This window comes from Microcaecilia unicolor, chromosome 9, assembly GCF_901765095.1.
Source record: "Microcaecilia unicolor chromosome 9, aMicUni1.1, whole genome shotgun sequence".
In the NCBI taxonomy this organism is placed as follows: domain Eukaryota; kingdom Metazoa; phylum Chordata; class Amphibia; order Gymnophiona; family Siphonopidae; genus Microcaecilia; species Microcaecilia unicolor.
The window spans coordinates 37,094,035-37,106,516 of record NC_044039.1 but is presented as its reverse complement, the minus strand read 5'-3'; the positions used below and the strand labels follow the sequence as shown (position 1 = coordinate 37,106,516).

The 12,482-nt window shown below is 44.6% G+C and overlaps 1 protein-coding gene across 2 annotated transcripts in view; it reads right to left on the bottom strand.

Annotated features, from left to right (window-relative positions):
* The window catches only part of ETV6 (ETS variant transcription factor 6), a 252,415-nt gene that overhangs the window by 43,205 nt on the left and 196,728 nt on the right, over positions 1 to 12,482 (bottom strand). For both annotated transcript variants that reach the window (XM_030214955.1, XM_030214957.1), the window contains exon 5: positions 2,783 to 3,331. In XM_030214955.1, coding sequence (XP_030070815.1) covers positions 2,783 to 3,331 — 549 coding nt within the window. The remainder of the gene's footprint in view (positions 1 to 2,782; positions 3,332 to 12,482) is intronic.

Below are 12,482 nucleotides of genomic sequence, written 5' to 3'. Positions count from 1 at the left end.
AAGGTAAACATTTTTAAAAGGAATTGCTAATTATCTACCTCCTGAAAAGAATCACACCAGACTGGCAGAGTGTCTCACGGGCAAGTACTGTGGGTTGTCAGGCAGAAAACATGGGTTAGATTCTTGGGATGGCCAGAGTCAGAGATACTCTAGAGGCAGGGTTTGCAACCCCTGAAGGGGAGCAGCCACTACTCAATAGTTTTTTTACTAAAGTTTTTTACCCGCTGTTTTAATGCATGGTATACCTTAGTAACCCGCTGTATCTGATACCACTGTTAAAATGCTACAATAATTGTGCAAATGCGACTGGGAACATCCCACGTTCCCGACCACAGTAGCACTGAATGACAGGCCCAGTTTAAGCTCTTGCCAGGGTGCACAAAAGAAAATCCTCCCTTCCCTCATGTGGCCTCTCTGCCCGATAACAAAGTGCCCTCTTTCTTGGGTGGGGAAGATCCCCCAAATCCTTGGAGGGCTAGTGCCCTAACAGCCAACACCTGTACCCATGGACTGGGGCAAAATGTAAAAAAGGAAGATCCTCCTGGTAATCCCTGCCTTGCATGGTTAGTCCCAGCCCCTCTTTCATGGTTGATGATTTTTCAGTTATAAATATACGGACACCTGAAAAAATCAGCAGAGTGCAATTCTATACAGAATGCTTCGAGGGAAACCAGACCTCGCGGGACCTGGAAAGAGGGCTTTGTTTTTCTTTAGAATCTGGGGATAGGTGGGGAGGGGAGGGTTAAGGGGGTCTGGGGGCATTAAGGGGGGAGGGGTTTGATACTACGCTTATTGCTAGATTGCAGCAATACAGCATAGGGGGTGGGATGGGGGAAGGGGGATAAGTGAGAAATACTTGTCGACGGCCCATTTTAGTGACTTCATGTCTCTGAATTATTATATTGAGTGGTTCAAATATTTTCTGTCATGAAACAATTGTATTGATTGTGCATAAGTAGTCAATAAAAAATTGATGAAAAGAATGCTCCGAGGGGAGTACTTTTTATAAAATAGCGCTTAAAGCCCATTCCTGCACTCAAATTTGGGTGCCAGTATTTACGCCAGCTGAAACCTGGTGTAAATTCCAGCGCCCAACTCTTGGCATTTGAGCACGAGAATGGTGGTATTCTCTAACTCTGCATGCAAATTTTTGGAATGCATCTATCACGTAGGGTCGCCAAGGGACTTGGAGGCCCGGACCCCGGGAATTTTGCCCCCCCCCCACCCCCCCTCAGCGGCCCTGCTACCACGCCCTCTTCCAAGTTGCCCGTTAGGGAATTTAGCTGTGTGGAGTTATAGAACAGAATGCAGGAATATGGGTGCGCAAAATCTAATTAATGCAAATTAATTGCAATGATTGTTAAGGTCAATTTATTGCTAGTTAATGGCTTGCTAACTAATTAATTTGCACGTGCATCATGGATCCGCGTGCAAATTTCAGTGCCAAAATTAAGGCACCGTATATAGAATCTGTGGGATAACTTCCACTCTCTCCCACCTGTCCGCAGCACAATCTGGCATCTTTCCCCCACCTGTGATTCAACACCCCCCCCCCTGCACTTGTCTATCTTAAAGGTGGTCTCCTGTTGGTTCTGGCAGTGGCAACTTAGCACATACAGTGCCTACAGCCTGGTCCAAAGCTTTCCCTCTGACCTGTCCTGCCCATGTAGAAACAGAAAGTGATGTCAGAGGAGGCGAGATGGGTCAAAGGGAAAATTTTGGAGCAGGCTGCAGGCAGAATATGTGCAACACTGCCACTGTCGGGGACCAACAAAAGAACACATTTATGGTAGACCATCAGGAGGGGGGATTGAGAGGGGGCCAGATGCCAAACTCTGGAAGAGGGAGTGAGCAGAACTGAAGGGGCCACCGGTAGGCACTATGGCTGAGGCGGTGAGCTTCAGTAGCTATGAGAAGAGCTTGGTGCTGCTCACCACCAAGTCTGTGTCGCTGCCCAAGGGGATGGAGGGGAAGGAGGGAGGGAAGAAGGGAAGAGAGAGAGAGAAAGAGAAAGTTTATGGACCCCAGGAAAGAAAGAGATAAAATAGAGCTGCGGGAAGAGGAGAGAGAGGGAAGAAAAAGGGAGACATGTTGGATCTAGGGGTAGGATGGAGATTATTAGTCCTTTAGGAAAGACAAGGGGGATGGGATTTGATATGCCACCTTTCTTACTTATTTTGTACCTGGGACATTGGAGGATTAAATGACTTGCCCAGAGTCACAAGAAGCCACATTGGGAAATAAATAAATAAATAAAATATCATTAATTGTTCGATTAATATTTAATTGTGTAATTAAGGGCGAATTAAATTTTTGAATTGAAATGCAGCCCTAGCAAAAACCCCAGGTAGTTATAAATGAAGGCTCATAACATCTTAGCTCAACAGAACCTGGTTCTAATTGGGCTGAAAGCTCAAAGAACCAGGATAAAACTGCCAGGCCCACAAAATAAAAGGAAGCCCACCTATAGTTCATGTGACTATAGCACCTCCTGGATTCTAGAATACTGTAGAATGTTCATGTGCAAAAAGATGTTATTGTTAAGATTAACTATCCCACTTCGGAGAGATCCTCAAGGACAAATACAATATTAGATATTTTTTTGAGCATTATTGCTAATATTTTCACCTCATTCTGACTTACCAGTTTGCAATAGGATTCATCAAATAAATAGGAATTACTTGAATGAAGGCATTTAAAAGCTCATTTTCAGAAGTACTAGTGCGCCCATCCATGACATCACCAAACTCACAGAAAGGCATGGACGTCAAGTTACATTTACCTGCTATTCTCCCTATGGGCATTGCGTGCTCCTCAGGAGGGGACACGGATACCATGATGTGGTTCATGTATGCCAGTTCTTCCCGATGAGAGAGGTTAATAGGCTTTCCCTCTCTGTGCACACCGTCCTCAGGCAGCCTAGATTGTTTGAACTCCACCGAGTGCCTGGGGTTCAGTATCAGGGGGTGCATAATGGGGCTGGGCATAAGTTGAATCACTCTGTGGTTCTCCTGTCGGGGGCTGGGAGGTTTTGGAAGTGCTTCAGGAGGCGGGCAATGGTTGTTCTCAATGGGGGACACCGAAAGAGGATAGGGTTCCTGGGAATGATGATTGTTTTCCAGGTGAAGTCTATTGCCTTGGAGCCTGTCCGCTGGAGAGAGGCGACGAATGGTATTGTCCATGGGGGACCGCAGGGGCCGTTGGTCAGGATCTGGTGAAGGTCGGTGATTAGTGGTGATGGGTGATCGGGAGCGATGGAGGAGCTCAATGGTTGGAGGGTTCTGAGGGATTTTATCTAGTGATGGTCTTGACTGTCGCTGGGAAAAATGATCTAGGCGTAAAAAAATAAAACATTAATTGGTAACACGAAAAATTAGTATTACATTTCTGATTCTGTTTTTAAATATCTGCCATTTCTCTTCAAATTTACTCACAGTTGTAGGACCTCAGGAGTCCATAATTAAAGTTATCCAGATACTTACCTGGATAATGTTATCTGGATGGTTAGCCAAACTTATCCAGATAACTTTATCTGGTTATATTCTGTGGAAAATTTATCGGGACAACTTTAGACCTTCTCTTTCTGCAGCCTGATTTAAATCGATACCTAGCAGGAGAGTACCGAATATCAACATTGCCTGAGCAAAGTAAAACCACACCCTAGGAATACCCTCAGTGCCGCCCCCTTTCCTTGGGAGAGAACATACAAAACAATCTCTCATGTGGTACATTTACAGTACTCCCCACAAATTCCCATCTCACAACAAGTCATCAAGTTGCAATTGCAAACCCAAGACACACCACGTTGGTGCCTATATTTAAGCAAACAGCAAAAGAAGAAATTTACAAAGAAGCCCTCAAGACTGGATCAATGAAGAATCCTTTAAAGTAATAGACCTGGCATGGAAGCCGTCAATGTGTATGGACGTGCTTTATGTATGTTGCTGCCTACTGTTGCGCAATGACCCCCTCCCCCCTTTTTTTTTATTTCATTTTTGCATTTCTTGAGAGTACTAATTTGACCACTGAGGCAGGCACAGTTGGCACCAAAGCACGGTCTATAACATTAAAGGATTCTTCATTGATTCAGTCTTATTGCCTAGATTTGAGTTTCATTTCTAAGCATATACTTGCGCAGGTAAATGCTATCTGAGCTCTCAGCGCTATTATAGAAATGACGTATGCAACTTGTTTGGCATATAGACGCAAGGGGATGTTCATAAGGGAAGAGCATGAGTGGGGCATGTGCAGGACCAACATTTACACGCATCAGATTACAGAATACTGCAAGTTATACACTAAAGTGCTGCGTTTACGCATGTACATTTATGCCTGCTATTGACATAGTGTAAGTGGATCTGCCTATATGTAGGTGGGTTAATGCTGATTAACACTAGAATTCTATAACAGAATCTTGGTCCCCCAGTGCCGTTATACTGAGACCACACTTTCCGAGCTCAATCTTCAGATCCTTAATCCAATCACTAGTACTATCTAAATTTGACTACTGTAATGCAATCTATGCTGGACTAAAAACATCATCACTCAGAAAATTACAAACAGCCCAGAACATGGCATCCCACCTTGAACTCATGGCTCCCTGCCATTCTAAAGCGATTCTCTTATTACTAAAATTACATTGGCTTCCAATAAATGCACGTTATCACATTCAAATTATGTGTATTTGCTTATCAAACCATATATGGCCTATCTCCATCTTATATGCAGAACCTCACTGAGTTGCCAAAACATAAAGCATCAAAATCTTCCTTGTTCTCCATTTCCCAAATTGCAGTAAACTTCAATATAAAACAATTCATAATGTTGGATTCTCTTACCAATGTGCTAAGAGATGGAATTCCCTTCCCAAGCGATTATGTCAAACAGAGAAGGGTGACGAAAATGATAAAGGGGAAGGGACAACTTCCCAATGAGGAAAGGCTAAAGTAGCTAGGGCTCTTCAGTTTGGAGAAAAAGCAGCTGAGGGGAGATATGATAGAGGTCTATAAAACAATGAGTGGGTAGACATGAATCGCTTGTTTACTTTTTCCAAAAATACTAGGACTAGGGGGCATGCAATGAAGCTACAAAGCAGTAAATTTAAAGCAAATCGGAGAAAATATTTCTTCACGCAATGTGTAATTAAACTCTGAAATTCATTGCCAGAGAATGTGGTAAAAGCAATTAGCTTAGCAGGGTTTAAAAAAGGTTTAGCTAAGCTCTTAAAAGTAAAGTCCATAAGCAATTAATAAAACGGACTTGGGAAAAGCCACTGCTTATTTCTAGGACAAGCAGCATAAAATGTATTATACTGGTTTGGGATCTTGCCAGGTACTTGTAACCTGGATTGGCCCCTGTTAGGAACAGGATGCTGGGCTAGATGGACCTTCGGTCTGTCCCAGTATGGCAACGCTTATGTTCTTAACTATTTCATATTTCGCAAATTGCTAAAAACTCACTTGGCAAGATCATCTCTCACTGACAAAAGCAACTGATTCACTGCATAGTCTTCAAGATGTATTATTCTTGTTGATTCTACTATATTCTATTTTGTTAATTGCATGGTATTCACACAAGTTTCTGAAAGTATATCTAATCTAACTTAGACAAGTTGTCAATTGTTCTACTTGATGATCAGCCACATTGAACCCGAACTTGTTTGGGATAATGTGGGTACAAATGTCATAGATAAATAAATGATAGAATCAGTATTCAGGCGTCCTTTTACTAAGGTGCACTAGTGATTTTAGCGTTTGCTAAAAATAAGCAAGTACTAAATGCTAGAGATGCCCATATATTCCTATGGGCGTCTCTAGCGTTTAGCGTGAAGTGCTTAGCCGGATTAAAGTTATTTAACTGGCCAGGAGAATTAAATACTGCTGAATATTTATTTATTTAGAACTTTTATATCCCACAGATTCCCACCATGGCGGGCTCTATGTGGCTAACAACATTTATGACAAGAACATCATGCAAATTCAAGTACATAAGTACATAAGTAGTGCCATACTGGGAAAGACCAAAGGTCCATCTAGCCCAGCATCCTGTCACCGACAGTGGCCAATCCAGGTCAAGGGCACCTGGCACGCTCCCCAAACGTAAAAACATTCCAGACAAGTTATACCTAAAAATGCGGAATTTTTCCAAGTCCATTTAATAGCGGTCTATGGACTTGTCCTTTAGGAATCTATCTAACCCCTTTTTAAACTCCGTCAAGCTAACCGCCCGTACCACGTTCTCCGGCAACGAATTCCAGAGTCTAATTACACGTTGGGTGAAGAAACATTTTCTCCGATTCGTTTTAAATTTACCACACTGTAGCTTCAACTCATGCCCTCTAGTCCTAGTATTTTGGATAGCGTGAACAGTCGCTTCACATCCACCCGATCCATTCCACTCATTATTTTATACACTTCTATCATATCTCCCCTCAGCCGTCTCTTCTCCAAGCTGAAAAGCCCTAGCCTTCTCAGCCTCTCTTCATAGGAAAGTCGTCCCATCCCCACTATCATTTTCGTCGCCCTTCGCTGTACCTTTTCCAATTCTACTATATCTTTTTTGAGATACGGAGACCAGTACTGAACACAATACTCCAGGTGCGGTCGCACCATGGAGCGATACAACGGCATTATAACATCCGCACACCTGGACTCCATACCCTTCCTAATAACACCCAACATTCTATTCGCTTTCCTAGCCGCAGCAGCACACTGAGCAGAAGGTTTCAGCGTATCATCGACGACGACACCCAGATCCCTTTCTTGATCCGTAACTCCTAACGCGGAACCTTGCAAGACGTAGCTATAATTCGGGTTCCTCTTACCCACATGCATCACTTTGCACTTGTCAACATTGAACTTCATCTGCCACTTGCACGCCCATTCTCCCAGTCTCGCAAGGTCCTCCTGTAATCGTTCACATTCCTCCTGCAACTTGACGACCCTGAATAATTTTGTGTCATCGGCGAATTTAATTACCTCACTAGTTATTCCCATCTCTAGGTCATTTATAAATACATTAAAAAACAACGGACCCAGCACAGACCCCTGCGGGACCCCACTAACTACCCTCCTCCACTGAGAATACTGGCCACGCAATCCTACTCTCTGCTTCCTATCTTTCAACCAGTTCTTAATCCAGAACAAAGAATAAGGAACATCTTGGGAGGGGAGCAAACAAGGGCCGGTAGGTAATTAAATAACAGAAGAGTATGATTTATCACATAGATAAGTCTTAAGGGACTTCTTGAACAGATTGTGGTCGGTGGTCTCCTTTAATGTAGCCCACCTCTTCAATGTCGCTTTCGGGCACCTAACCATTGTACCTCTATCCAGGAAATCTAGACTGCCCCCAATTTGATTGACTGCACTTTTTTGTCCTTTAGATTGTAAGCTCCTTTGAGCAGGGACTGTCCTTCTTTGTTAGATTGTACAGCGCTGCGTAACCCTGGTAGCGCTTTAGAAATGTTAAATAGTAGTAGTAGTAATGGTAGAGCATTCCAGTAACGAGGACTCGCAAAGTAAAAGGAGGAGGAGAAGAGCAATTTGTATCTCAGATTCCTGCAGCTAGGATAGTGGAGATTGAGATAGGTATGAGAAGGCTTTTTGGAATTCCTGGAAGGGAGGTCAATCAGGCTGAACATATAAGCTGGAGCTTCCCCGTAAACTACTACTACTAACATTTATATAGCGCTACCAGCCGCACGCAGCGCTGAACACTTGACATAGAGAGACCGTCCCTGCTCAAAGAGCTTACAATCTAAGTAAAACAGACAGACAAGACATTACGGGCAAGGGAATTACAGGGTAAAGAAGAACAGGGAAGGAGGAGGGCAAATGAGTAACAGTTAGGGGCCAAACGCAGTAGTGAAAAGGTGAGCTTTCAACATAGATTTAAAAACAGGTAGAGATGGAGCTAGACGTATGGGTTCAGGAAGACGGTTCCAGGCATAAGGTGCAGCAAGATAAAAGGAACGAAGTCTAGAGTTAGCAGTGGAGGAGAAGGGGGACGACAAAAGAGATTTGTTTAGAGAGCGGTCTTGTGGGTTAGAGCACAGATTTTGAATTCGATACGCTCTTTTATGGGGAGCCAGTGAAGTTTCTCTCTAAGGGTTTTTGCTGCTTCAAACCTTGATTTACCAAATATTAATCTCGCTGCCGTATTTTGCGCCGTCTGGAGTTTCTTTAGGATGTGCTCTGTGCAGCCGGTGTAAATCCCAATATCGGGGGGGGGGGGGGGGGTATAAGTTTGGAATCAAGAATTTAATACTTATTTTTATTTACTATCCACCAGCGTGAACACTCCAGTTTTCACATGTTTAATTTTGGTACCAAATATTTCTTCCTGCCCCACAGCTCCAACAAATCCTTCTGTAGTGCTTCAATTTTTGAAACATCAGGATGAAAGAAAATGGTTCAACTGTTGCCCTACAAGTTTCCTCATGCTTCTTTGTGTTTCTAGGTCTATCAGAAGCAGATGCTGGGTTACGGCACGGTGAGTCTTCATTTGCACCTAACCCAGGCATTTCGTGCCCTATTTTGTATCACCTCCCAACTGTATTCCAATCATTGCAGTGACGGCCCTCAGCAGGGAACTGTGCACCAAGGCTCCTCTTGAAACCTGACAATCATAAAAGCCCAAACTCCAGCAACTAGGTGTTGCCAATATGCCCTTTCCTCTGGGGCAGTGAATGCTTCCTTCACAACATCCCCAGCCCTGGCAAAGAAAGTTGCTTGAGACAGTAAGGAAACTTTTTCTTTTTATGAAACGTCTTAAATTCCATCACCTAGGTTAAGGCCCACTATCTGCTTCGAAGCTTTGAAAACATGAAGGAGAATGTCACTGATCATTATTTCCATGTCTTTAGCTGAAAAGTACTGTAATACTTTACAAATTTCCCTTATCCATTTGTAACCTTTCTGCCTCTCAGAAAAATCTTTCTTATTAACCTCCAGTTAACTTGATATGGCAAGGTTTAAACACCAGTTGATTATTATATGAGGAAAAGAAAAGATTTCCTGATATGTCACTTCCTTTATGCTCTGCAGGACAGGTGAATAGAAGAAAGCTCTAATCTGCACTACTTTAAAGATCATAGAAACTATTTTTAGCTGGAAAAGGTTTCCTTCTACAGCAGCTTGGCAGCTGTACAGCATTTTGGCAGCAGCCAAAGGAAAAATGCCCTCTGTACTGAGAACCTGAGCCAGGAAGCACAGAGCTACTCAAATTGCTTTACTGGCTTAACCAGATTAACTCTTTTCAAACCAGAAAGCAATGCCAACAACCTGGGAAGATGGCCTAACAACATGGGGGGATGCTGGGAGTGTGGGGCTGTCCACCTTTGGGGGGAAAGTGTACGTGTCTGTTGTTAACCACTAGGGGCCAGTCATGCATATTTGTGGCAGTGAAGAAGACCCAGGAGGATATGGGAGTCCAGCTCGGAAGTGGAAACCGGGCACAACTTATGGCTGGGTATGGAGCAGCACTGAAGAGTACAGACTTGGATAAGGGTTTACCTTACACCTTTTCAACTTGGGAATGTGGCATTTAGGGCCCCTTTTACCAAGCTGCGGAAAAAGGGGGCCGGCGCTGGCATCGGAGTGTGTTTTACACGCTCACTGAGGCCCCCTTTTACCGCAGCTGGCAAAAGGGAAGTCTCGCTTTCCGACAGGAAATGGCCGGGCGGCAAGTAAGGCACTTGCCACGTGGCCATTTCTGGGGAGGAGCCCTTACCGCCACTCACTGAGGTAGTGGTAAGAGCTCCCACATTAACCCGGAGGTAACCGGGCAGCGCACAGCACTGCCCGATTACCACTGGGTACACTCCGGCGCTACAAAAATAAAAAAAAATTTTGTAGTGCCGGAAATGACGGCATGCTAGGGTTGGGAAGTACCGCCAGGCTGCTGCGGTAGCCCAGCGGTACTTCCTGTATAGGAAGCAGTCAGCCCGCATTGGGCTTACCGCTGCTTAGTACAAGGAGCCCTTACTGTGTCAAGGGAGGAAGGAAAGAATGAAAAATGTGAACAAAAAATGTATAGAAGTAAAATTATTCTTTAATATTGCTAATTGTATCATTTGAATGATGTTATTTTATTGTGTTTTAGCTTGAACATTTTTAACACGCTAAAATCGCTAGCTAGTAACGCTAAAATGTCAGCAACGTCAACACCGCTGAAGGAATACGTAAGTATAATGACTAAAAAAATACATAAAATTTCTCGTTGAATAGCAAAGCGGTTGCTGAGGAAATGGCAAAAAACTCTAGGGGGGGGGGGGGGTTACTTTTTTTTTTTTGCCTCACCTAGTAGAGGATTTCCACTCACAGAAGACCTAAAAATAGTTTTCACACTTTAAAGGAAAAAAAGAGGCACAGAGGGGAATAGACTGCACCAGCAGTAAGTTACAGGAAAAGGAAGGGCAACCCGCAGAGAGAGGCAGATACAACCCTGGGCACTTTTCTGGGTAGACTGGAGGGGCCACGCTTTTGTTTATCTGTCATTTATTATATTGCTAGTTTAGAGCTTTGCCACATCTTCTGTTTTTCATGTTAACTAACGACAAATCAACTTTCATAAATTCTTCAAAAATGTTAGTATACATTGCTAAAATCAGCTGAAGATAATATACACAGTACAAACTATTTATGGGCCAATTTAGTAAGCTACAGTAAAAAGTTGCCTTTACGTGGGTTTTCCCCACACACTAAGGTCATTTTTATTGCGGCCGTAAAAACCCTGATTTTCTATTTTTCGCATTAGAAACATAGAAACATGACAGCCGATAAGAGCCAAATGGACCATCCAGTCTGCCCATCCACGGCAACCATTATCTCCCCCTCTCCCTAAGAGATCCCACGTGCCTGTCCCATGCTTTCTTAAATTCACACAGTCCTCGACTCCACCACTTCCACCGGGAGGCGATTCCACGCATCCACCACCCTTTCCTTGAAAAAAGTACTTCCTTAGATTACTCTACTACTACTACTATTTAACATTTCTAAAGCGCTACCAGGGTTACGCAGCGCTGTACAATCTAACAAAGAAGGACAGTCCCTGCTCAAAGGAGCTTACTCCTAAGTCCTAAGTCTATATCCGCTTAACTTCATCCTATCCCCCCCCTCATTCCTGAGTTTTCCTTCATTTGAAAGAGGCTCACCTCCAGCACATTAATGCCACAGAGGTATTTAAACATCTCTTATCATATCCCCTCTCTCCCGCCTTTCTTCCAAAGTATAGATATTGAGAGCCTTAAGCCTGTCCCCATATGCTTTGCAACAGAGACCACTGATCAGTTTTGTAGCCGCCCTCTGGACCGACTCCATTCTGTTTATATCTTTGTAGATGTGGTCTCCAGAATTGCACGCAGTAATCTAAATGGGGCCTCACCAGAGACTTATACAAGGGCACAATGTCTATAATGTTGCCATTAGCACACAGCCATTTTTAAAAAATGGCCATGGCAGTACTTACTTCTACCTTTTTTTTGTAGGCAGTAAGGGCTCCTGCGTTATCTGTGCACTAACCAGTTAGGGTGTGGTAATGTAGATGCACTAACTGGTTAGCACAAGAATGCCCAGGCAGCCTGGATCAAAGCCTATTGCACTAACCATTAGGCCCAGTGGCGTAGCTACGTGGGGCCACAGGGGCCTGGGCCCCCGCAGATTTGGACCTGGACCCCCCTGCTGACGACCCTCTTGACCCCCCTCCCGCCGATGACCCTCTCGACCCCCCTCCTGCTCCCCAGCCGCCGCCGTGGGCTACCTTTGCTGGCAGCGTGCAGGATGTCAGAAACAGAATGAAGCCTTCGCGGGAAGAAGAGGACCTCGGCTGGCGGGGATTGGGGTCCCCCGCCAAGAAAGGTAGCCCCCACGGCGATGGCTGGGGAGCAAGGGGGGGTGGTCGAGAGGGTCGTCGGCAGGAGTCGTCAAAGTTGGTGGCGGCAGCGGTGGCGTCGGGTCGGCAATGGCAGGGGGGGGGTCGGCGGTACCGGGGGGGGGGGCTAAATTGTGCCCCTTCACCTTGGGCACTGGACCCCCCTCCCGCCGAAGTCTGGCTACGCCCCTTAGGCCACTCCTCCACTTAAAAAATCTAATGTAGAAAATGCCAATTTGGGAGTGGAATGGGTAGACACTACAACTCAGAGGTTGATACACACACTACCTGAACGTGGCAGATAACACAGAAAAGATATTGCCACTCAAGAGGTGTAGCCAGCTCAGTTGCCCGTTATTTGCCATGCAGTGAAACACAGACCCTCCGGTAGCTTTTCTCTGGCCTGCACCTGCACTGTCTGTATAAAGAGAGACATGGTATGTTCAAAGCAAAGTTCTTGTCATGATAAGTATGGTGGGATGGAGTTTCAACCAATTAAAATTGCTGGAATAGCCAAGCCTTCTCCAGCTCTCAACTTCATACAAGGTCAGCAGAAGCAGGGAAAAGTCCAGCTGTCATTTCACCACAGGTAGGAGAACTTTTTCGAAAGA